The sequence below is a fragment of the Excalfactoria chinensis genome, chromosome 18, assembly GCF_039878825.1.
Source record: "Excalfactoria chinensis isolate bCotChi1 chromosome 18, bCotChi1.hap2, whole genome shotgun sequence".
In the NCBI taxonomy this organism is placed as follows: Eukaryota; Metazoa; Chordata; class Aves; order Galliformes; family Phasianidae; genus Excalfactoria; species Excalfactoria chinensis.
Genome location: NC_092842.1, coordinates 7,016,483 through 7,042,519, shown reverse-complemented (window position 1 = coordinate 7,042,519; position 26,037 = coordinate 7,016,483). Strand labels below are relative to the sequence as shown.

The following is a 26,037-nucleotide window of genomic DNA, read 5'->3' as shown; positions in this document are numbered from 1 at the left end:
TATTATCACCCCTGCATTATAAAATCAATACACCAATCTGCAGCTGTTGACCAGTATTTTAGGTACCATAAGCAGAACTGAGCTTCTGTACAGGTGTAAACATGGTTAACAAGGAAGTACTAATTAACATCACTATGTGCACACACTTGCAGTAAGAAACAAAGCTACTACACAGCTTGCCATTAATCCTTAGGGAAGGTGAGTGTACCTGTACCTGCTGCTGTTATGTACTGGTCAACGCTTCCTTCTCTGATCCTGAGTTAAAAAACACTATTTATTTACTGCTGCTTGACTTTCTGAAAGAGAAGAATGCAGTGAATTTACCAGAGTATTCAGTGCTAGAAGTTCTATGGAGAGGAAAACAAAGCATCCCAAACCACCACAGAATCCTTTCTGTAAACATTCAACGTGCTCACAAAAAACGCACAAAGGTTTCGTTTTTCTAAGGTGTGTATTTGTTTCAAGTAAGTTCAAATGTGGGATCTACAGGTTCTGTTTAATGTTTTCAGCTTAGTAACAAAGCTCACCCATTCTTCTATTCCAAACAAGCTTTACCGTATTAAATATAATCAAAGCAAGGAGTAGAGCAATAAGACTGGTCATGATTGGTTTTGGTACTTATTGCACAGCTAATTGGCTATTGACATCATTGCCATGCTAGCATCCACCCAGCAGGAGGAAGCAGCTCTTGAAGGCACTGAAGGAACTAAACTTGCTTTATTAAAAAGAGAAAAAACCTGTTACTTAGACATCCACATCTGCCATTGCTCTCTGCAGAGGATCAACAGACCAGTAGTCATCATCCCAGCCCAGAAACCAGCCGGAGAAGGTAGGAGGCTCAAGCCCTTGCTTAACCAGTGTGACTGGAGTTCTCTTGTCGCGGCTGGATGGATCGGTTTCAATGTATCGTTTAGCTGTAAAGGCACAAGGAGAAGAAAATCTCATCAAGCACAAATCTTATGGAGCAGCAGATGGATGTTAGAGACACAGTTTCAGATTTTTCATTAAAACAAGGTTTTAATTAATTACGAATTAACAAATAAGGCATTCTTGGGTAGAAAACACGTTAGGGCCATAAAATGCTCCAATATAACTGCAGTCTGTACCACCCACACAGGGATGCTTTTCCACTGGCAGGGTCTGAGCACAGTGTGTTTGAATACCATACCTCCTGCTGATCTTTGGGACTCTCTTTTCTCAATCTATGTGATCACTTTGATCACAACACTGAATGTTACGACTAAGATCCATTTCTCAGTACATTTAATTGTCTGACTTAAAATCAGATGGTGGGAAAATAAAAAACAAAACATTAATTTCAGAAGGAAAAATGTCATGGCATTACCTGATTTCAAAGCCTCGGTCTTTTCTTCCTCCTGGGCATCTTTTCCAATCCATACAAACACCTATAGATTAAAAAAACATAAACCACATGAATTGTTTCAGCAACAGCCAATGTGCCTATGAAAGAGAAGAAGGGCTCAGTGAACTGAGTACAACACTGAACAGAAACTTATTCCTCCTGGTGAGCCAAATAAAGTTACTGGTAGATGACGGGAAGCTTTTTGACAGCAGTTTATCTGCTGTTTTTTTCTAATCACATGAACAAGTTGCACACAAGCTTAACATCAGAAAAAGGTAACTGATGTTTGAACATCTTTATGTAAAACAGAGACAGAATTCATCTCTAAGTTCACTTTTGGCTGAGTTGTGCACAGCAACTGGTTCTGGGTGTAAGTTCTCTTTAGTGGCACAGGTGAGGTGGTTTGTTCTCAGACTTCAAGGCAAAAGGATTCTACAATTTAATAATTCTGTTGTGATTTTAATTTGGATCTTTAAATCTAGAGCCACATTGTGTGTATTCTTTGCTTCTCTGCTTGTCAGGTAAACATGACACACCTGATCCCATGTGTCAAGGATCATAACGTCATCTGTAGCAAGGTCATCCTGAGTCAGATCTCCAGGGACTTCCTCAATCTGGAAAACAGAAGATCAAAAGTTGAGGACATTCTGCAAGTGTCACTTTACCTTTGCAAGAGAAATGCAGTTCCCCAGGGCCCTAGTTTCACCTCTCATCATCCTTTCATTCCTGTACAAAACTTCTAATGCTGCCTCTCACCTCTTGAAAGATTCATGAGCTAAAATCTTAGGAATTGGAATGCTGATGGTTAACCAGGGGAGGACCAGACTAATGGTTCAGCAAGCTGCTATAGAGGTAGCTGCCATCTCTGCACAAAAAATAAGTGGTGCAATACTTTCCCTTCTGGAGGCAACACTACGAAGGAAAATTGGGTGTAGCAGCTCATCAGTTGACTCAGGGCACACTCAGACTAAGTTTGTCTCAGCTTTGTCAGATGAACGTTGAATTAATTGACTGTCTTCCCAGATACTCACAGTGAAGCGTCCACTCTTGTTAGAGCAGGCAAAAAGACGAGGGGGGTGAGCATCCATCTTCTTGTCCTTCAGCCGAGGAGAGGTTCGGTAGGGAGCTTTCCCACCCAAAGCCGCCCAGAAGTTATCTGGAAAAGAAAAAGATACACGTTTGCCTCAACTATAGCTGGAAAACACAGTAGCAGTATGGCTTGGGTTGGACTTGAAGCATTCTTCCCAGGAAGTCTCAGAGGCCTACAAACATGGCTGTGCTGTTAAACATAACGAATGGAGAAGCCACCCTGTGTCACGTTCACATTTCTTTGTTCTGAGACAAAAAGAAAGCATCCAGGAAATAACTACTGAGAAAATGCAGCTACACAGAAATGACCTCAGTCTTCATGTGTGTCCCTCACCTGGCTCTCTACCCTCAGAAACCTGAACTGGGCGAGCTCCCAGAACCTTCAGCAGCTCTTGTGCTCCTGACAGCTCTGCACTGTTGGAGCCTCGGCCGACCCAGAGGTAAGCAGCAGAAGGAGTTTTCAGGACAAAAGCATCATTGGAGTTCAGCTGACTGGCAGCAGGATCCAGCTGGAAAAATAAAAGAAAGTTGCACGTGTGAGATGTAATCATTCTCTTTGTGGAGCCCATAATTTCAAAATAAAAGTTAGTATCTATCCTTAAACAAACTTCAAACAAGACTTTCCATACAAGCGTGTAGGGTTACAATATATGTTGCATATTTGCCTGTATTTGGTAATGAGTCAGGCTTAGTCATATGAGAAGAGTAAACGAATGTGTGCTTCTTTATGCAGTCTACAGATACATATGACTTCCTGCTCAGATGCTGGGGGCTCTCATTTTGCCAGTCTTTATGGTTCTGTCAGGATATAGAAGAACTTGCTGGGGAGACTATCCTAGAGCTCCATCCCTGCTGCTGAGGCTGATGAATCATTAGCATAATGTTTGTTTGTATTTGTGCATTTTCTTTCAAATCAGTAAGGCTCTCAGCCTCTATCCTGGCACAGGCTCTATTTTTGTTTAGAGTCTTTAGCACTTGCAGTCTCCCACTGGTAGCAGCGTGGTCACACAAGCTTAGAACAAGTCACAATATCCAGGATCAAACAGTATTTGAAAATCATTCTTTGATGCTGGGTGTAACATCTACTGTGGATTTGAGAACCACATCAGCGTGTTTGAGGTGATATTTATAAACTAAAAAGAACATGATGACTATCAGCACTTATTCACCAGAAAAGAGACATCTTTTAACAGTTTCTAAAGGTTTAAACGTTTGTTACAGTTTATATTCTCGGAGAGATTGTGTCCCCATTGCAGCTTATGTATACAACACAGAAGCTGGCTCTCTTTCCACATACCTCTACAGCTCTGGTAGCTCCTGAGGTGCTGGACCGGACCTGGAACAGCCGTGTTTGTGCCGGTGCGGTCTGGCCTCCTTCCCGAGAAGTTCCACCCTTGTAAACAATCAAGGGCTTTCCACCAAACATGCTCATCAGATGAGGTGGTTCTTTTCCTTGCACTACTCGTTTCTAGAGAAAAAGATAACCTGCTGTCAGCTCTAGGGCACTGATGAAGAGAAGCAGAACATACGCTGGAAATAGATTTGGCTGCCACATTTCTGGCTGGACTCTCCTTACAGAACTTATGGAGTTTACAGTCCTCACCAATCCAGCTGCCTTTGCAAAAAATGTAATTAAATATACCTAGCGTGTTTTCTGCTTCTCCTAGCAAGTCCTGTTGGCTGCCAACATGTTGCATTAATTCATGTGAAATGCAGATTGTTAATTTCTGAGAGTTCTTAACACTAGAAAGCAGACAGCTCGCAGCCACCTGCAAAGTTTGTGAAAACTGATTATATCCTATTTATTCTCTGTCTGTTTTCGTGTTTATTTAACATTTGTTTGTTGGTTTTTTTCACCTGCACAGGGCTGCCTCCCAGCTCCTCATCCAGTTGTACTGTGAGGAATGCTGAAGTCGTAATTTCATCTTGAGTAGAATGAGCACCCTGCCTGAAAGACAAGGCAAAATGTGAGGTTCTATTCCCCAACACGCGCACCTTACAGAGATCAAGATGTAAGAAAAACTTCTGGGCTATCAAACCTCAGTAGCACTTCATTCAGCATGAAAACAAAGTTCACTTTCTTAGACAGTAAGACTGATTGATTACAAGAGGGAAATATGGATGTTCTCTAGTTAATAAGCAGAGATCCTTTAGTATCTCCATGCCTATCTCCAAAGATCCTTCCAGCAGCCAACTTAAAAACATGACCGTTGTGCTGCTAGCAGGAACTATACATGCAGTCCTTATACAGCCTGCACCCTTTTTGGTTTGAGTTACACAGCTTGCCTGTGCCCTCTCTGCTTGCTGAGAAGCAAAAACTTCACCACTGTGAGAATGTAAAAAGCTCTTCCTTAAAGGCATGGCCTGGGAACTGTGACCTGATCTACCAGTCAAGATGTCAAAGTAAGAAAAGTTAGTTACAATGGTCTCAGATGTAGAAACTACGAGAAGTCCAGAGCTTGATCCAAAGCATTAACTACTGCTAGAAATACAAACAAACAAGCAAACAAAAAAGATGCTATCACAGTAATTCTTTCCATTCAAACTTCAGAACTTTCCAGACCTCTGTTAATGTTCTGGAAGGGAATACAACGCTACGTGAGATCTTATTCCCTGAGGATCCTCCATAAATGGGAGCAGTGACCCACTCTCAAAGAAGCAGACTTCAAAGATCCACAAAGGTGCAAACTTTCTTACCAAGTGTAAATGATCTGCCCCTGCTTTCCAGCATGCCGGTAGTCGTACAAGATAATATAGCTATCCCCTCCATAGAACTGGCCATATGTTGCAGGATTCACTGGCACTTTCTCTGAGCCTTCTATTCTCCAAATCTAGAAAAGAGCACAGAGGGAGAGGAGCAGAGATTTTCTTAGTGAAATAAGAATAAGCAGATATTCCTTAGCAAAGTCTCTGCTGTTTTCTTCCTTCAGCCTCCCAAAACTTGCAGTCCTGCAGCCCCACCTGCTGGGGAAAGCTACTAACAATCTGTCATTCCCACCCACAGCAGATTCCACTGCCTGCAGCCAAGCCTGGAAGGAAGGAACACTTCATTCATCCTACTGTAAACTCCCAAATCTTGACCAGGCTTTCCAAATGGTGAGAAACACACGAGAAATATCAGACTACCAGCACTGCCAGCACTGATGCCCATTTTGTACACAACAAGATCATTCTGAATTCTCTGTGATGATGAACAGATTTTAGTTTACCCAGGTTGGCTGGGACTCACGGCTCAGCTCATTTCTGTGCACAAACACATACATCCAGATGTGCCAGATAGGTGTTCTGAGACAATCACTCATCACATGGGATGAGGAGGAATGAGAAAGAAGTCTTTGTCAATGGTATTGGGTGAAGCATTAACCCCAGGGCAATCTTGGAGTGAAAATGACAGCTCATCTACACCACGTGGCTGTTGGGCTCTCAAGACCTTCCTGGTATCCTAAATGTTAAAAATTCCCCCAGCGATTATGAAAGCGCAGTGCTGATGAATCTCAAGCTCCGTCTGTTCTTGCAGCAAGGCACCAAGTAGTAAAGACAATTCTGGAAACTCTTCAAAAGGATTCTGATACGGCTTACCTGTTTCTTGCCAGAGCCATCATCCTCCATGCCATGCTGGGCAGCCATGGCCCTGGAGGTGTGTAGAGTGGCAGCATCAAAAGGAACCTTCTCGATTTTGGCAACATGACCAGAAATGTAAGCCTCTCCCAGTCCTTCTGTCTGGTCCTTGTCCCTCCAGTTCTTGAAGAATTGTTTAAATAAAGGTGTTTCACCACTCTCAGGGAGGACCTGGACCTGAAACAACAGACCCAGCCCATCAGACCCCACATCTGACACAGCTCCATCTCTGGCTACTGCTTATGGCTTGCTTCATAGGAGCTTCATTTCAGGCTGGCAGAATTGCCTTGTAACTCTCCTGAGGCTACAGCAGTGAAGGGCTTGGTGTCACAAAGCAGTCAAGTCAGGTGTCACTGATGCCTGAGATAAAGCAATCAACCAAACCTACAATTATTAGATACCAAACAGACCTTTATCAAGACTAAAGACACATCACAAACCATCTGTTCCCTGCTGCTTGGAGCCACTAGTTTGAAAGAATTGTCCCCAGCTTCTTCCAAGCTAGTGTTAGTCAGTCTTTAAGCTTTTGTGTAACTATGCCCGGATGGTCCATACTACCACAACCAACACTATGGGTTTTAGAATATGCTAGATGTATACTCAGCCTAAGTTGGGATTTGAGGGAAGCTGAAGGAATGTTAAACTTTTAGAATCATCACCATAAGAAAGGCAAGTTTACCCATGTCTTCTGTTTTTCACCTTTTGGAGAGGTCACAGAAAAGGTAAAAGATAAAAATAAAACTGTATCTGAGAGGAATAAATGTTACATTCTACTTGAAAAGCAGTAAATGCCATTCTAAGGACAGTGTTAGCCTTGGAGATGGACTGCAGTATCTCTGCTGAACAGCACATCCACCAAAACAGGAGCTACTTGAAAGACTGATACTGACACTTGAGTCAGGAGTCAGTGGCCTATGTGGAAGAAAACTACTCACAGTGGTGTCTGGGTGGGCTGCACATCCTTACCTGGGTATGTTTCGGATAACCCATCTTATCAATGAAATCAGTAGCTGTTTTCAGGGCTGCCTTTCTCTCATCAGAATTGGCACTCCTGCCTTTAATGAAAAGAGACAGGAAAGACATCAATTTTTAACAAGTTTTATCTACCCTGAGAAAAAACTGTCCATAGCACTTCAACCTTTTGCAGCAGTTGAAGGGCACAGAATTCCAGCTAGAAGATGGTGCCAAGTACTAAATGAAATTTTTATTTCTTTTGTGCTTTTCTGTGATGATGGAGAGAACAATTTCCTTTCTGCTTATGATGTTCATTTATTTTCTTCTTTCTGGTTCCTAGAAACCTTCATTTAACCAAAACCCCACTATCTCAGCACCTGCTATTTCAGATGTGAGGGCTTTCCTGAGATTGTTAATGCAATCTAATAGCATTATCTAATGCCCTGAAATGCACCACCACCATCAAGTGTACACTCTCCTACCTGGCTCAAAAGAAACAGGGATCAGGATGAAAATCCTATGCATACATAACCAGCTTCACCTGCATCTCTATGGTACCTTTCCAAACAAAGATCTTTCCATCTGTGCCATGGTCCAGAATGAAGCAGTCTTCTGTGTTCAGTGCTGCCTGGGAGAATGGGTTCTCATCTGCCACAAGGGAAACTGCCATGTTCCCAGCCCCATTTGAGACCTGTGGTAACACAGTGCAGAGATTAGATAAGGCATCATTGTCTGTTCCCCTCCAGCTTCATGGCAGTGGTCCAAAACTCATGGATTGGAAGGGAAATCAACCTGAATGCACTGTCTGCTTCAGGCAGTATTATTATTCAAACAGGCAACCTCTGACACAGCAATGGTATGACAGAACCTAGCACTTACTCTGAAGATTTCAGTTATGTCTAGCAAAGCAGAAATCACTAGAATCAAAGACTAATCCAAACTGCTAAATATTCTGAATGCAAAAGCAGCCATTAAAGTTCTTCAAAAGCAAAATAACTGCTTCTGAGAACCAAATAGGACTGCCCTGGTAACTGTGAGTAGGTCTCCCTGTGTCAAGTGGGTACCACGGTCTGAGTTCTTGTACCTACTAGTAACTAAATGACTACCTTACAAACCATCTTGGCAGACATTCACTAAGTCATTAGTGGAGGTGACTGTAGAGAAGAATTCCTCCCAAAAAGTCTTGAACAGTCTTCTGCACTCATACTAGCTGATGGCAAATGTTACCTTCCAAATTGTTACTTCATCATGCTCACTGCATACTGGAAGAGGTAAAGCCAGTTTCTAGCCCATTCTTCTCATCTTTTTAACGGTATTGCCCCCACTCATTTCACACTCTGCCTTTTTCTCATAAATTCCTGAAAAGTTTCAGCTGAATCCTCACTGCTGACTCTGGTCTCTAATAAAGACAGTAAAAGCATGTGGGTATGCAGTGTAAGCAACCAAGGTTCATATGCTTAAATTAAAAAAGGTTCCTAAAAGGCTCTGAGTCAAATCAGATCTGCTCTTCTACACTATTCCAGCTCCATCTAATTGTGGTAAGATTACTTAACTCTCTACAATTGTCAGGGTCCATCTGTTTCTTGTTACCTTATAGAGCTTAGCCAGCTTTCTATTGGCTGTATCAGTTTTAGTATCGTCAGAAGCTCCTTGTGGCAAACTGGGCTTTGGTCCCAGGACCTGAGAGAGAGAGGAAACAAAACGTTACTAGCCAATCCAAAAGAATCTGTTTCCAGATGCTCCAACCACGAGGAACAAGAAAAAGAAACTTCTAGATCAACAACAGCAAAAATATACTGATGTCCCATCAATGACAAAGACTAAGCCTGTATTGAAGTGAGCGTCTCTAACACTAGCACTTCCTGTGTAAGCACAAATATTAGTGAGCCTACCTATCCATTGCATCTGTTCTTTCACTTACTGCCCTTCCCTCTCCAGCATAGAGAAATGGATGAAGTGAACAACCTGAAGCATTTCCTCCCGCTCGGCTCCTTCCTCTGAAACAAAGACTTTGGCACGACCGTTCCTCTCGTTGTCCCGAATCCCCTTGGCTAGCACAGTGGCCTTCAGACGCTCCTGACGGTTGCTGTTGGAGCCACACCACTGGTAGATGTTCTGGGGAGAAAGAAAAATCATGCAGCTGCCACTTGTCAGACCCTAACATGACCTTTCTGAAAGAGGCAGCAACATGTCCAGGACTGAAAGATGTCAGAAAATCAGCTACGTGATGTTCCAGAATGCTGAGCACTTGAGATAACTAAACACGGCACGAAGAAAAATAAATTAATTAATCAATCAGAATTTTTCTGCCTCTGAAAGTCTGATAACTCATCTTCTGTGTGGTACTTACACTGCCAAGGTCAAGGATGAAACAATCCCCCGTGTTGAAGCTCTCCCAGGTCACAGGGACCTCTGTGGCTCGGACTGTTCTCCTGCCCTTGACTTGGAGAAGCCTCTGCACAGTTACTTCATTGGGAACCACATGCCTGAAGCCAGAAGCCACACCACCAGCCTAAGGCAAAGATTAAAAAGGAAGAAAATAATCCATTAATTTGCTATACATGAGAAGTTTTTATTTCTCACAGGACAGAGTTTCATTAGAAAGTTGCAGAGAGAGCTAGTATGTGCAGGCTGGACTTGAATGTCAATCTATCCAGTGATGTTCCCAGCTGTCCTTTTCTTTGTTGTCCATGGGACACTGACAGAAACATGAGAACAGTTGAGGTTCGCTCAGGATTTTGACTGGAGTGAAGGGTGTATTTCCATGTATATTGCACATCCTGCCTACCAGAAATGATCCCAGCCCCAGGATTCCCTACCTCTACAAGGTATTGTCCAAAAAAGCACTACCAAACTTGAATGAGTAGAAAATAATAACAAATGAGCAGTAAATAAGCAAAACAGAAAGATGAAAAGAGTTGAACATGAAGAAATATAAGTGCTTGGCAATCATTCAACCTGATAACCCTTTCCTTTACCACTGCATTCCTGACAAGGGTAACGATTCTAGACTATACGTTTCTACTTCTATCACAAGGAATTACATAACAGCTCCCACTGCTATTCATCTACTTTCCCCAAGCATTACGGATGGTAAGGAGGTGGACTGAGCTCAGAAAAAGAGACAGGCGAGGCCAATCTTAGTTAAGTAACTGGGAGAAGTTAAGACTACTGAGTAGGCGTTTCCCATTCACTTGGATTGCTCTTAAACTCATTCCAGACGTCTTGGGATTGTTTTTTTTCCCCTCTGCCTCCTGAAGAAAAACAAAATCCCAATCGCTAAAATTTCCTGGGGCTTTCCTTGTGCATTATTTGTTGAGCCAAATCTCTCCCTCTGGGATCTGCTGTTCTCCACCCTGTCAGTTCCACTGAAAACATCTGGTTGGGAATACTTTTTAAACAACTGGCAAAAGGGCAATTCTTATTTTTCTGAGAAGCGGGCAGGATGCCATTTCTTGCAGATTTGATTCAGACTGGCAGGATAAAGATCCAGCCATAACCTACCTTGTACTTGATGCCAGACTTGAAATACCCCAGGAATGTTGAGGATTCGTGGCCTTGCACTTCACGGTGCTGGACAGCTTTCCCTTGCAGGTAGTCATCCATCTGAACAGTGAATATGGCAGCTGCCCCACGTTCATCCTGAGAGCTTTCATCTCCTAAGAAACAAAGAGGCAAAAACATGGAGAGAATTCAAGATTTCTGCCTCAGCATCCAACTGCATAAGCACAAGGGAGAAAGGAGATTCCTGGAAAGTTTAGTTTCCACAGAGGTCTGCAGAGTAGCAGTTTGCAATCTTTTCTAATAATGACCTCAAAGGATGTAAATAAAAAAGTTATTTTCCTGTAAGGGTTCCAATACCACCATAACTGCTGCAGCCCCACTGCTTCACAGCTGCGGCTTTGGTAAGTATCATATATTTTCCCTTTGCTACTTCACCCTGTCCTGGAGGAAGGTTTCTCATGGACCACATTCACAAGCAGATGAATCTGCAGGAAGACATCATCAGCTTATCAAGGCTGTGGAGAATAGCAGGGCACCAGTTCCTCAGCAGTTTGCCTCTCAGAATCTCTTTAGGGTAGAAAAGCTATTGACAGATGACAAATAGGGCAAACCAGCCTGCAAGGATCCTACTTAGCTTTAACTAAGATATTGCCAATGAGCCTTGTTTTTACAAAATGTGGAGATAGCCTTGCCATGTCACTCAGTTCTGCATTTATTGCAGAAAGCCATTTTCGAGGTCTGAACTTCATGGGGAAAAGGAACACACGCTAGTGTGAGAAAGATAATAACTGACCTCTGCCCCTTGAAATAGAAACGATTTCAGCAGACTCTTTCATCTGAAGTCTTGTCCTTTCTGTGGGCCTGACAACAGATTCTGGATAACTAGGAATTGTGTCACCTTCATCAGAGAAGCCATTATTTGGATAACACGGTTCTATTTCCAGGTATAGAGGTGGCTGTACTCTCTATTGCAGAAACTATTTCAAATATTTAAGGCAATAACAATATGTGCACTTAAAACTGCATTCTGAGCGTGCCCAAAGTTCTGTTCCTTATTTCCTCAGGTAAAACTTACTGGAGAAAGCCGGAGTAGTGAGAAGAACAGAATTCCCTTCAGCAGGGGCACTCCTATCAGACTTACCCAACCAGAAGTGCAAGTCATACTGCAGGTTCCCACTCCGCTGTCTGATGGTGTTCAGCACCAGATAAGAATCTCCTGTGAAGAAGTCTCCGTACAGATTTTTTGGCACTGGTACCAAATCAAATTTCTCGATCCTCCAAATCTGAAGGCCAGGCTCCTTCCCAGCCTTTGAAAACTCAGCGTGCTCCACCATGCTGACAGGCTACGGGCAGGACAGAGGATGTTATTCAATACACACAGTACAAGGAAACTCCTGTTTAAAGGATATTGCTTCTGATCTCTTAGCTATTGTCCCAGGCAACAAGTGGAGAATTTCCTTTCTTTTCTCCTGCATTGAATTTTGTGAATAAATACATAAAATCTTTCTCAACTGACGATTGTTACTTTCATATTCCAAACAACTCTATTTTCTGCCTCACCCCTGGCACATTCTTTCACAGGATCTCTTTTACTTTGCGTGGTTTTGGGCTTCTTGGGGTATTTTTCCTAATTTCTTGATTTTACTTTATATATTTTCCAAACGAACTTATAGCTTATCAATATGGCACATAAGTGGAATACAAATTTCCTTGATAATTAGTGCAGGAAATGGACATACCACCTCTAATTATATGTTGTACAGCTTGCCCAATTATTAGTCATTATTTACATTTTGCATAATATTATCCATATGTTATTATTAATAACTATTATTGTGCAATCTGACCCTGCTCTCACTGGAAAATACTGTGAATATCAAAGAGATAATTTTAAAGTTCCTTATATTCTCACATCGTCCTGCTGATAATCAATGGATGCATTACTTCCATATTCCTGAGCCACGGTTCTATTTGAGGAACCCAAGTTCTATCCATAAGATCCTGCCCTAGGGATGTTGCTTTAATTAGGGACGATTCTGCTTTAATGCATGCATTGTCACACAAATGCAATCCATTTACAATATACAATCCATTATTTTACAAAAACATAGCAAACACTTTCATTTAGCTACATATGAGAATAATTCACTTTGGTAACACTGAAAGCAAACAGAAACATTCTTATAGTATTGGCAAAGGAAGTTTGTCTGTATATTACAGCATGCCTGTAAGTGACAACAGGGAAGAAAAAATTAAAACGTTATATTAGAAGCATCCAGTAATTCGATAAAGGAAAGATTTCACAGTAGCTGATGGACAGGAGTGCCATCAACTCAGCTTCCAAGGCAGAAACAAAGAACGTTACAAACTAGAGAGCAAAACAGCAGGTTAGCTACCAAAGTGATTTCTAAGCAGTTATCAAACAGATAAAGATGGAAAACAGTGAGTTTTGACGGCTCTGCTTCCAGTCAGCTGGACTTCATTCCTCCCCAAATCCCACTATAAAACTGCACAAACTCCTTACAAAGTTAGAAAACAGTGTGACTCTTATAAGCAATTGAAGAATAAAAGTTCGTCAATGTTTAATTGTGGTGCTGGTCACTTACCACAGCTGAAAGCACCACAGCTGCTGTAACAACATAGCCAAGCCCTGCAACAGACATGGAGCTCACACAGTTCAGCTTCAGAGCCGTTGTGCAAAAAATGGTAAGAAAAATATAACTAAAGCCCTGTTTTCCCATTTCTAACAGCAAATGGGCTTCTCCCTCCTCCTGCAGAAGCTGCAGGGAGTCCCAGCTCCCTCCTCCTCCTCCCGCCGATATCGAGGAGTGCTGCAGAAGCCAATCTTTTATCAGAGACAAACACGCCCACCCCCTCAGCAATGCAGGGTGGAACCTGTTTGTGCACACAGGGAACCTCAGACTCCTTCAGCCACTTACAGATACATAATCCCAGCCGGCAATAGCTCAAGACAATATGCTATCCATTACAAGCAACAGAGCTCATGTGTTCAAGCAAGCCAAATATCCAGTCATAAGGCCAAGGGGTAGGACGAAATTAAAAGACATCAACAACAAAGGCAATATTTCATCTGCTGAAGGCTGCAACTAAATGGAAAGTTGATGAGGTGCAGAGCAAGCCTGCTCCAGATGGCAAGGGCTGCAGAGAAAGAGATTTTGAAGATGTGAGAATAGAGAAGCACTAGTGGTACATAACTGAACAACCTGAGGATGGAGGGAATACACCTTCATCTCTCTGAACTTGTCAGAGCAGCAGAAAGCAAAATTCATGTGCCTTGCACCTGAATGCCATGTTGCACACACCCCTATCAGAGTAACACAAGCCAGAGGAGTCTGAGATGGACCGATGCATTTTAGCTCCAGAGTTAGCAAAAGGGCATTAATGGTCTGGTAGGCAAGAGAGCAACACTAACCCAATAATTCCACAACCAAATATCACTGAGGGTGTAGTAAGACCCCTGTGACAGAAACATAGCAACCATCAGTCCCATTCAGGTCAATGGAACTGCAACAGGCATGGCTGGGAGCAGCATGCTGATAGACTGCCACCACAAACACAAGCAGCCAAGAGCTCGTCCTTCCAACCATCAGCCCGTGGCACTTCCCAGGTGCCTACAGCACACAGGCTGCACATGAAGGCTCACACTCCACTGCCAGCACTGGCAGCCCAGGTGCAGAGCAGCCCCAGCCTGGAGGTCGAGCAGCCATGTCTGAGGTCTGGCACCTGCTACAAGCTTCCAAGGGCTGCACAGACTGCTCTAGACATGCTGCAGTGTGTGTGCCCACACACATCCTGGGAGGGCAAACAAGAACACCATGAGGAACATAACCAATGCCGATGTGTGGTTACACTGCTGGTGATTTTAGTGCACCCTGAGCAGAATTTCCGGCAGTGTGACATTTGTGCTTTCTCAGGTTCTCAGCAGGTGCTTCGAGAGGAGGCCAAATGCTCCACCTGACTGCGTCCACAAGACTCCCATATGGAAAGACCAGACCTCAATATGCATGTGCCTTCTCCTCTCTCCATAAGAACACCTCTCTCTTCCTAGAACATTGTTTCTCTCTTGTCCAAGCTAACGCATTTTGTTTTGAAATGTCAAGTTGGCAAACACTGATTCAGTTAATGCACTTCTGAAAATTTCAGAGCAAATCCTCAAACTGAAATAGATGAGAACAATGTCTTAGTCCTGCTGACATCTCTGATTTCTGTGAAGGAACTTCAGAGTGTCAAAGGTCCGAATCTGGTGACGAACTTTTGGAAGCCTGTCTATGTACTGGGAGAGCTCTAGAGCTCCGAGGAAGCCAGCTGTGAATGGCTTCTGCAGCTGCAGCACACCCAAAGCAAGACGGCTGGATTGCACAATGTTAGAAAGAGACGAGTCCCTTCCAAATGGAAAAATACTTTGGACTTTTTATTAATAAAAGTCTGGACAACGAGACACTGCCAAACTTAACAGATGGAAGGCAAAGAGATCAAGGATAATCTTCACTGTCAGCATCCCATTTCATGGTAGGCTCAAATCCCATAACATTTTTTTCTATATTTTTTTCCAAGGCTGGGGGCAGAAGGAAGGAGGTGAGAAATGGGAGGAAACAAACACCTAGACTTGGTCCACTAATTAACATGGTGTTTTATGAGTTCTGTCCTAAGTCCAAGCTTGTGTTGTCAATTAGGTGCTGAAGGAAGGAGAGTTACGGTGAATAAATTGTGTGTTATAATAATCTTTGGTAAGGATTCATCTGAAGCATGTCAAAAGGGACTAAGTATAACACACGCCAGCAGCTGGTATGGCTTATTACTGCTGTGCAAATGTTGCATTGTTGAGTCAAGCCACAGAAGGCTGTGCTCTGGATGTGTTATTGCCAGCAAATGCCAGATAAGGTTGCCAGGACCATACTCAAAAGGGTGTCTTGTTGGAGACATGGAAATGGAAGCAAACTTCAAGCTGATATTAATAAAACTGTCCAGCTTAGTCATAGAAATGATGCTGCACAGGGTCAGCATCTTATGCAAAGAGAAGTTACTTAAGGAAAACAAAGAAAGGGCTTGAAATATGGGATTTCAGTGCAGATGGATCATCTAAATGACACTTGGCTGCACAGCAATAAAAACAAGAACTTAAGAAAAGTCCAATGTTCTGAGCAAACAGTGGAAGACAACAACTCGTTATGGTGTCCAGATGTGCAATTAACACAACCATGCCAGGTCTGTCTGAGAATGCCTTATCACAGAGACAGGCCTACAGAAATAACTGCAGGGACTGCACCCTGATTTACCACACACAGCTCATGGACTTGGTGCATCATGGAAGCTGAATCTGTGCAAAAGTCTGTGTGTATCTCATAGACCAGTGGCAGAATTTGAAGTCTGCTTCTTCAGTACATTTATTTTTCCCAAGGCTGGGAACTACTTGTTTCAAAAGAAAGACGGGGAGACCCTCTTGTTTCTCTGCCCAGCAAACATCCTGGTATGCATCTTCTCCATTACAGCACTGTCAGAGGCCCTGACAGCTGTGCTTCTACCATCTCCAGTCTGGGACTCGGTATTCTTTGCTTACTTCTATCCTAGCATTTGTAAGAAACAGTTCTCCCTGCCTCCCTCCCCAGATACTCCCATTTATGTTCCTCACACTCATCCCTGTGGCTGTGCCTCCCACCCCTCCATCCCAGAGAGGCCCTGTGCCCCTATACGTTGTGCTATCTGCACTTTCACTATTTGTTTACAGTCTCCTCTGAGTTTGCTCCTGACAAGGAGCCCCATTCTGCCATACTCAGACCCGGCCCAGCACGGCACAGAAAGGAACAACCTGTTCCACTGTGAGGCACACCTGTGAAGACAGAGTCTAGAATCTCTTAATCCTTCTGTCTCATCACGTGGCAATGCCAATTAGTGGGAACAATTCACAACTAGTTCCTCCACATCAAATCTACTGTCACGTTTTCACACCTGCAGTCCTCGCAAGCATATAATGTCTAAAATATCTTTCTGGGAGACAGTATCATCCAGTCTCACAGAATCAAAAAGAGGAGACAACACTTGATTCTCTTGGGCTCCGGTCTGATTCCTACTCAACCTCAAACATCCAGAGCAGCTTACCCGAGCTGAAGGAATGCACAAACTCAAACAAAACATTCTCTGACTTCTGGTATTGCCAGAGTATTTCAGAGCACAGAAAGCACAAGGTAGTAATGATAATGCTTTTTAAAGTGAATTTTTAAAGTAAAAATTTCCTGAAACAAGATTAAATGCACAGGAATGTGCAGACGTGATTTTAGTAGGCAGCTCCTCTGTATGACAAAGCAAATATTAGCACACGGGGCTTTCCTCACAAAACTTTGTACTTCAACACTTCTACGACAGTGAACAGCACGTATATTTTTAAGCCACTCAGTGAAGCTCCTGCAGGCCTTTTTTCCCAGGATATTCACTGAATGTGAGCAACTGCAAAAAATAAAATAAAAAGTAAAGTGGATAATTGCTGGTAAAACAGGGGGTGATAAAAGAAGTGCAATGGTTTGTTTAAACGGCTTCAGCTGTAAAGAGGTCTACGTGTTGCAAAGGAAAGAGATTTTCTAAGTATTTACATGAAGCAGAGACTCAGAGTTCCAGCTGTTATTAGCACCCTGGTTTAAAGGGAGCAGCACTCTTGAGGGTGCTTGGCTTTGTTTGTCCAATAATGCATCACCAGGGAGAACTCAGGCTTACCTTCAGAACAAGCACTCTTCCATACTTGATTCTGCTAGTAACTTACAAGAGAAAAACAAATATACCTTTTCTTTGAGAATAACTTTTTGTTTGTTCAATCTACAGTTAAACTGTGGCCATTCCCTTATGTATACCCAGCAATAGGAACAGGACTTACCCACACAGGGCTGCTCAGGAAAGCTCAGCTGAGTTAAATGAGGCTGTGACAGTGGCAGGCCAGATCACCATATGGCTGTTCTCATTTACAGCTCCAGATCCTAGTTCATGATAGGTTCAGTTAGTTTGTCTTAACGTGTTGTATAAACAGGGCCCACAAAGGAAGGTCTGCAGCCAACATATCATTGCACCACTGAGCATCTAAAACACCTGCTGCATGATTCTGGAGCAATTTCTGTATTTCCAGATGGCAAAGGCACTATTTTTTATTCTGATGGATAATACAGGGCACCAAAATAACTGTCGAGTACATTCTGAATTTCTAACGTATGGGGAGACCAGTAAATCTGAGCAGAAGTTTGTAACCATACAGCATTCATGCTTCAAAAGTGGTTCTTGTGCCTCCATCCTCACTGTACCTTGGAGACAAACAGCTGCATTTCCACCCAGACAATTCTTTCTTTCCCTCTACTGATTTGACAACAATTGCCCAGAGACTATGGGTTGCTCCAAAGAAATCATATGTCTCCTCGGGAAAGAAGGACTCCTTTGTCTCATAGCATTCTACACCTCCAGTATGAGAGAGGTGAAGTAAAGCACCACATTTCTGCTGCAACAAAAGAACAGAGAGTCTCTGCGTTTTGTAAGGAGCAAAGTACCACTGGTATGATCAATCCCAACCAAATCAGCAGGTTGTACGTGTGACAGTAACACTGGCAGGGCGAGAGCTGTGTGCTCCAGAGCACTGTCTGAGATAATGTCACTGCACAGATCAAATATCAAATTATGATCTCGGGTTTAGCTGTTCCTACACTTTGAAGATAATTCACACTTTCTGACAACCCACACAACCTTTTCTTTTCTCTCTGACCCTTTGCAAACCTGTAAAAACTCTGATGAATTTACAAAGATTGTCGGACTGAATATTGCAGAAACATTCAAGTTCTGACAATAAGAAAGTCAGGACACGGTGCTGCATTTATCAGAGAAGGGAAGATGGTACCGGTGATGGTACATATTGAAAAAGAGAATACTTTTCTATTCTTTATTGCCTCCCTGACAAAATAGTATATAATGCGACTAACTTTTCAGGAAGTCACTGAAAACAGATCTGACGGGACTTCAGCTTTGTTGCCAAGGTGACAAGCATTGAAAAATATCTCAAATGAGATATGAGTTCAGTTTTCAGTCTCCTGACAGCCTTAAATTCATATACGCATAGCAGTAAGAACAACCCCTTTACTCCCACTCCCTGAAGAAGGTAGTAAACAAGGCTTCTGTGGGATCAGAAAGATTGGCATGGAAGAGCCTCCTCCTACTCGAACCATGGCAGATCCACAAACTACCTCAGTCCCCTGTAGGAGAGGCAGGATGCACAGCGGTACTCCTAGCAGTTACATCTAAACAGATGCAGCCACTCACAAATCCTAAAAGGTCAAACTGGCATTGTTCCTTTAACAGCTTCCTCCTTCATTTAAAACACGCATTTTTGATTCCAAGAGGAATTCACATCAACAGTCCAGGACACAAAGTACAGCATTATCCCTACAATTGGCAAGTAGGTTTTTGCATTTAAAAGTTAAAATTCCTACTAAGCCACTTTAGCCAACGAGAACACCCAGATGATTTGCGTATTGTTCACTTTTTCCAGCTGTTTGTTTGCATTATGAGTCATGTCAGCTCTATTCTGGTCTCTCTACCTTTTGAATACGGTCCACTCAGTGAAAACAGAAGGTTTGGTCTGATGCACGGAGGCTGAAAACCTGGTGCACATAAAAACACAAAAGCCTGAGTTTCTTCTCAGGTGCACGATATAAATCAGGAAGAATATTACTTACATGGGAGAAACTCTTGGGGAATATACAGGTCTCCCATCTGATTGAAACACACCCAGAGAAAATCTGCTGATACAATCAACTGTTTAAAAGCCCTACCTTAGCATACGTGAGAGCTGAATCATGCACTTACACACACGCAGCACAGATAAGAATGGATCTGTGGAAACTACCAGCAGCTCTCCTTCAAAGCAAGCAAAAATGAATTGTGAATTGTAGTTGGACACAAATCATTGTTCAGTGCCTAAAACATGTCTTAAAGGAGTGCTTATATAACCCATAAGACATAATCCAGTACACTAAAATATGATTACGACTCCCTATCAAGTCCCACGGACGGGTCTGGTGATGACAGCCAAAGCACACTCATGGAGGCAGTGAGGATGTGCTTGTGGTCAGCTGTGGGGAAATGACACAGATGTTCTCCCTCCAGTCACCACGTCCTGGCTGTGCAGAGGGGAAACGAGCTGCAATTTGATGCAAACCGGGAGAACCTGCAAGTTAGCCAATGCATTCCTCAGTAGCACAGAAGTCTGCTCAATTCATTATCGTTAACCCAAGGAAGCACAGACTAATACATTATTACTGGAGAAGATGGGATGGAAACCAGAAGAGACAACCTAAAAGGAGTCCAGAAGGGAAGTGTGAAGAGCACCATGTGCAGCAGCAGACATGGGTGACTAGGTGAGAGGGCTTACAACAAGCCACTGCTACACCTATGACAAGGACAGAAATCTGTGCAAATACTGAGTATAAAACAGTTGTGATTAAAAAGCACACAGAGGAAAAATCCTGTCTACCCCACAGACACAGCACCCCAAGCAGCTCAGCCCAGGTGTTGCAGCAGAGCCTGGGGCACTGCATGGGAGCACCGTGCAGACAGGCAGCATCCTGAACTAACAGGAACTGCCTCACCTCACAGACACATTCAAAATCAAAATGCCTCTTCAAATTCAGGGGCACTGATCAGAACGTGAGATGTGCCTGAGCCATACAGACGCTGCAGGTTTGTGGTGCCAGCCCTGGCGGACACAAAAGACAGAGTCACTGCTATGGCCAGGAGCCTCCCACAGCCCTGCACCTGCACAAGCAGCCCAGAACTTCCCCACCATCCTCCTCCTCGGGGCATCCAAGAAAGGGCTGCCCCATTTTAGAGGCAGCCCAAACATCTGAGAAAATCAACATAAGAGCTATTGCAGTTCCCTTTTCAGTTCTCTGAATACATGCAGATGTGGTCACTGTGGCTCAAAGAGATAACTTCTCATGAAGGCCTTTTTGTCCCAGAGCTGACTGCCACAGCCCCTGTGAGCACCAGGCCTGCAGCCACAAGAAGGAAATGCTGCTGACAGCCATGTCGAAAACTCCCTTCTTCCTCACTGAAAGTGTTTATTGGTCTTCCTCTGGCAATTAACACCGTTTTTTAATTTTCTTTTTAACAAGATTCAGGCTTTCAGGGCTGAGGAACCACAACTGCTCTCAAGGCAGGCAGCCTGGAAGCAGGGAAAGCCCTGATGGAGACAGCTCTCAGCACAGAAGCCCCATCCAACCCGAGACATTCTGGGATGATTCATTTCCTCCAGTGTTTTAAAGGCACTGTTTTGAATTGTAGCTTTATTTTTACTGCATGTGGAAACGTTCAGTAAATAACATATGTTTAAACTTTGTTTTTGGACAGCATCCCACTGCTTGACTCGTTCCTAGCACAGACAGATGGCTGTTTCTCTCTCTCCCAGTTGTGCTGGGACACCAGCTGAGAGCAGTTCCAGGTTCTTACTGGGAAATGGATGAGGGGGAAAAGAGAAGAAGAGGGGAAAGACCAAAACCACAGCTTGTATTGAGAAAAGAACGCTCTGAAATGGGTAAAAATAAGAACAGAAAAAAAGTTGTGGAGTCCAAACCAACTAATCCTTCTACACAGTCAACATCATATCCCAAACTTTGGTCAAAAAACCCTGGCAGATCAGTTTGAATATCCTGACTGAGGATGCAGTTACAATCGACATCTCAGTTCGCCTCAAAGAGGGGAAAGAACAAACAGATAAACAAAAATATTAATAATAAAACAATTATCCAAGGGGAAGTACAAGGGGCAGAACTATGCAGAGCACCACAGCAAATTACTGCAGCACCAGTGCCAGGCTCTGCCTATGGAGCAGCCTGGCTGTCCCAGTCTGGCATCTTCAGGTCACCTCATGCAGCTCTCCTGAGCTGAGCACTGACAGCACCCCAAGGAAAAGCTGCCGCAGCTCTGCTCAGCTCCACATGTGTCCAAGCTCGAACCTCGCATCATCAATGGGTAATCAGGGATAAACCCTGCTGCTTTTTCAAGCACTTACCGTGACAGCCTCCTACTTCCCAATTTTTCTGCTCACACTTTCCTTCACTGAGCAGTTGTGAAGAACTGGAAGCTGACAGCTATGAACACTGTCTGATCTGAGTCCACCTATGATAGGATATAACAGAGCCGTATTACCAAACCAGCCCTCTGCCAGTGCCCCAGATACACATCCGGATCAGCAGACTGCACACACTGAGTGTCTGCACACTGATGGACTCATGATACTGCAAGAAAGCATCCATTGCTGTGATCAGGCAAGTACTGGCAGCACAGCTGTACCTGGAGGGTATGAGCATACTGGCACATGGACAAAAAAGCCAATCACACAACTGTGTGCCAAAGAGATCATAAAAGGCACGATGAATCCACTCTGGCAATCGGTGCACTTTGGCTATAAAAACCAGCAGCCTACAGAATGCAATGAAAATATGGGAAATCTGCCAACATCCCGGGCTTCTTGGGAAACAACCACACACACACCATGGATTCCAGGCCTGTTGTGTACGTACTCTGCTCAGACACTTCTACCACCAGTTCACTTACTTTTATTTGTGCTAAAAGCCAAAATCATGGGAAGACAGAAGACCTTTAGCAACAGAAACCTGTAAAGGTTTTGCAGTCTGCCTCATGGCTCAGCAGCATCCCAATTAATCCTGATTATTCAGGGCAGGAGATAACCAGCTCTGACTTATTCCTGTGGTGACAGCGCTCTTCCTGGTAGATCCCCACAGCTGTTCCTATGAAACAAATTCTTGATAGAGTGGGCTCTGAAGAAAATCCAACTCTGGAATTAATCTTGGGCATGAAAATGACACAGACAGTAATAATAATAATAATAATAATAGAAACAAAAACAAACAAAAGAAACCTCTGTTTTTTTGTATTTGCATTAAAGCATTGTTTCTATGTGGTCAGGTACAACCCAATTGCTATATAGCACTTTTAAAGGAAAAAAAAAAAGTGCTTCTTTGCAGGCACAAAACTGAAATTATTGCTCAGGAAACAAAACTACGAGTGGGATCAGAAAGACATGAGAAATTCATGAGGGATGGGATGACTATTGACTATTAAACATAATCATCTGAATGCAACCTTCAGTTCCAAATATCCCTGATCGTGGCAATTCTCTACTGCCAAAAGCCAGTGATAGACCTAAGGAAATCTGCCCATACAAACTCTTCTCTCCTTTGCCTAAGCGTCTGCTGCAAGCTCTTGTCATTGCTGAGACACTGATGAGCCGGTGAGACAGCTCCGCTGCTCCTGCCCTGAGGGCTGTATCAGGCTGTATTATCTCTTCACGCCGCCATTGTCCCATAGAGCCTCCTGCAGAAACATACTTTGCAGATGAACTAAACGTGGCAGGCTCCATAGCTGTGCACTACCCCCACCTAGGGAGATTGTCTGATACTGGCGAAACTGCTCCAGCCCAGCCTGTAGCTGAGAACCCTCGCATTGCTTTTCCTTTCATGGGAACAGAATTAATCATCCAGAGCATTTCTTTCAAGTTCCTTCAGTCTTCTGAGCATCTGAAGTGATTAAATGATGATTAACTGATGAAACTGAAAAGATGAGAACTTTAATGTTGAGAAGCAGAATGAACTACATGACAGAGGTACACAAAGCGGTCAGGCAGAGACGTGTTCACAAACAGATTATCCATACAGCAATTCCTAAGTGCTGTGAAAGTGAACAGTAATCAAGAACGGCTGCTTCTTCCTATCCAGTAGTTATTCACTGTGAGCAACTTACTTCATATGTTTAACCACGTTCCGTTTAACTGCAATCAACCTGCAACTTCATCACTTCAGCTCACATTTAAAACTAACATAAAACAGAAGAAGAAGAGGAAGAAGAAAAACCAACCACTAAAGTATTCCTTCTGGTAGGTTTTCAAAGCAAAAGGGGGAAATGGTTTGTGGATCTCCAGATTCCTATCCAACATCTTCTTTCATAAGCATGAGTAACATGTCAGCAGCAGTACTGAGTCTGGAGTTCAACTGGAAAGCTTGCATTCCTAAAGCAAGCTAAAAGTAGATAGAAATCCTGAGCACCAAATAAGACAGAGGGCTATTTTAGGAATGGTTTCGTTCCCACCAGCACACTGTACAACACCCAGCATACAAAAAGTTACTTTATCTGAACCTGGGGAAGCACTGGCTCAGCACAGGTCTTTGAAAACAGCTAATTGCTGCTCTGTGCACCAGAGGAAGACTCTTACCATCTCCTCTTCCCAGAAGCAGCATCCCCCCTCAGTGACACTGCTGGCCACAATGCTAACTCAGGGGATAGCTGAGGCACTCACAAAAATACATAAAGTATCTACAAAAACAGCCCTGTAATGGAACAAGTCATGCAGCCTCTCAGCTGGAGCTGGCAGCAACTGCCCTCGGTAACAGAACCGTGCAACCAGACTGCAGAATGTTATCTCACATCCCTGCTTCGGTGATGAAAGGAACAAATTCACAAACAGTTTGGATTTGTGCCTGTAAAATCAAAGTTGAAACCAGCAGTAGCATTTTTGCTTTGTCACACTTTAGACATTCAAAAGTAGCCAGAGATTGTCTGCAGGTTCAGTTTCCGTGTTATTTTCCCTGTAGTACTGGAATTGCATCAAGCTGAAGAAAGCATCCATTCTTCTGAGGGCAGGAGGCATTCCTCCACCGCCTGCATGTGCCCAGTTCTCACTAGAATGCAGTAGTATCTGAACACTCAGGCAACCACTGGAAAATCCCTCCGTGTATTTAAATGCAGCATTTAAGAAGTCCACCATCCACGTATACCTACATGGTGTAACTTCAATTCCTACCCTATCATTGTGTTGAATGTTACTGCTGCTCCAGCAAGAAGGCACTGTGGTGGGGCCCATTGATGGCACAGATAAACACCCAGGATTGGAGCATCCGTGCAGAGGACAGCATCTCCACTATCTGTGCTGGAAGTGAAGAGCAGAGTACAACAGTGTGCAGGCACACCTTGCAGCACGGCTTGGCACAGCCTGCCATGGAGACGACATCAAGCAGTGCTGGGTTCTGCTTCTCCCTGCTAGCTTATGGGTTAAAGTTAGAGCTCTCTGCACTGCGTGGTACGGAGTGTGGAATAAACTACCTCATGGACAAGATGAGGGAAACCATTTGCAGTAGCCAAGACCTGATCCTGAGTACTTGGACAACAATTCATTTGCTGGGCAGACATTACACAGCACACTACAGGGTAGTAGGGGAAACCTAGAGGATGAGAGGTACTTGAGAACCGTGTTCTGCTCCAGAGCAGAAGTACCCTAAGCTGAGCCATGCCATAAATTCAGCAAAGGAAACGTTTTTTCACTGAGAAACTTGCATCATGCAAAGCTGGTAGTGGAAAACTGAAAGAATTGTAATGATCAGTAAGGAAAAAGAAGACTTAGAAGAAACTGATGCTAAAGTCATCCTTGTTAGCAAAGTTGGATTTTTTTTCCACATCCAAAAGCAAACAACATTCAAAGCAGCTTTATTCAATGAGGATCTACTTACTAATGAGGCCTCCTTGAAACAAGTCATCCCCATAACTTTTTTTTTTTTTTTTAAACACTTTTCCTAGGAAACATTTCAAATAACTTTAAGTATCTACATTCGTGCAATTCCCTTTCAAACACCCTTTCCCCGGGCACAGAAGCACGCAGACCCGCCGCTCCGGTCGCAGATGCTCAGCAGGCAGCCGGCGTTCCGCTCCGGGCTGCGCTGACGGCGTGCCGCTATCAGGGCGCGGTGTAACACCGGGTCAGACTCTGCGGAGCAGCGTTACACGGGAACACCGGCTCCGGAGCAGCCGTGCGACCCACGCCGAGCCTCGAACAGACACGAAGTACCGCCGCTCCCCCCACGCCCCTCCCCACATCCCCCCGGCAGCCCCGAGCTCGGAGCTGCCGCCCGCCCGGCCCCGCCGCCCCGCGCTGCCCCCAGGAACCGCCCCGCACCCCGGAAGGTTCCGCGCTGTCCCCGCCGCGCTGCCGGCCCTACCTGCTGCTGGCGCTCGGGGCGGGCGGGACGCAGCTGCGGGGCGCGGGGCCGGGCACAGCCGGGCAGCCCCGGGGGCGGTCACAGCGCGCACCCCGCCCCAGCCCGGCCCCGCCCCGGCCAAGGCCCTGTGCAGTTCTGCCCTGCCCTGCCCTGCCCTGTGGCGGTACCGGGATCGGCATCAGTATCAGCATCAGCTCGAGAGCGGCCGTGATTTCCCCCACCCGCGCCCAGCCCCTCGGCCACCATTTTGTTCCTCGCTTACCTCACTCAGCTCAGCCTCCTCCGGCCGGGTGGCGGAGGGAAGGGCCGTTCCTTCGTTCCGTGTCACATGGCGAGCAGCTCCTCGTGCTCCTCCACGAAGCGAGGGCAGCGCGGCTCTGCAACGCGGTCAGCAGCAAACCCGGGCACGGCCAGGCGCTCCCACATCCCGCACCACGACTCCCTGCAGGCCGGCAGCCC

The 26,037-nt window shown here is 44.3% G+C and overlaps 2 protein-coding genes across 6 annotated transcripts in view; one reads left to right on the top strand and one right to left on the bottom strand.

Moving 5' to 3' along the window:
* Positions 1 to 432: 432 nt before the first annotated feature.
* GSN (gelsolin) lies at positions 433 to 26,037 on the bottom strand. 5 transcript variants are annotated; one of them, XM_072352483.1, is made up of 18 exons: positions 25,579 to 25,602; positions 21,582 to 21,688; positions 11,670 to 11,871; positions 10,529 to 10,683; positions 9,375 to 9,536; positions 8,990 to 9,139; positions 8,615 to 8,704; positions 7,583 to 7,715; positions 7,037 to 7,125; positions 6,032 to 6,247; positions 5,150 to 5,283; positions 4,310 to 4,400; positions 3,750 to 3,920; positions 2,787 to 2,961; positions 2,395 to 2,519; positions 1,900 to 1,977; positions 1,346 to 1,406; positions 433 to 914 (listed from the first exon to the last, which is right to left on the bottom strand). In XM_072352483.1, the coding sequence occupies exons 3-18, from the start codon at positions 11,860 to 11,862 to the stop codon at positions 745 to 747; spliced, it is 2,193 nt and encodes a 730-aa protein (XP_072208584.1). In that variant the 5' UTR covers positions 11,863 to 11,871; positions 21,582 to 21,688; positions 25,579 to 25,602; the 3' UTR covers positions 433 to 744. The 5 variants fall into 5 exon arrangements, with proteins under 5 accessions (XP_072208584.1, XP_072208583.1, XP_072208581.1 ...); XM_072352482.1 differs by lacking the exons at positions 21,582 to 21,688; positions 25,579 to 25,602 and adding an exon at positions 25,841 to 26,037; XM_072352480.1 differs by lacking the exon at positions 21,582 to 21,688 and having other exon boundaries at positions 25,579 to 25,651.
* Positions 13,708 to 26,037, top strand: part of TRAF1 (TNF receptor associated factor 1) — a 112,438-nt gene continuing 100,108 nt past the window's right edge. The window contains exon 1 of the mRNA XM_072352488.1: positions 13,708 to 13,712. The gene's annotated coding sequence lies outside the window, so the exon portion shown is untranslated. The remainder of the gene's footprint in view (positions 13,713 to 26,037) is intronic.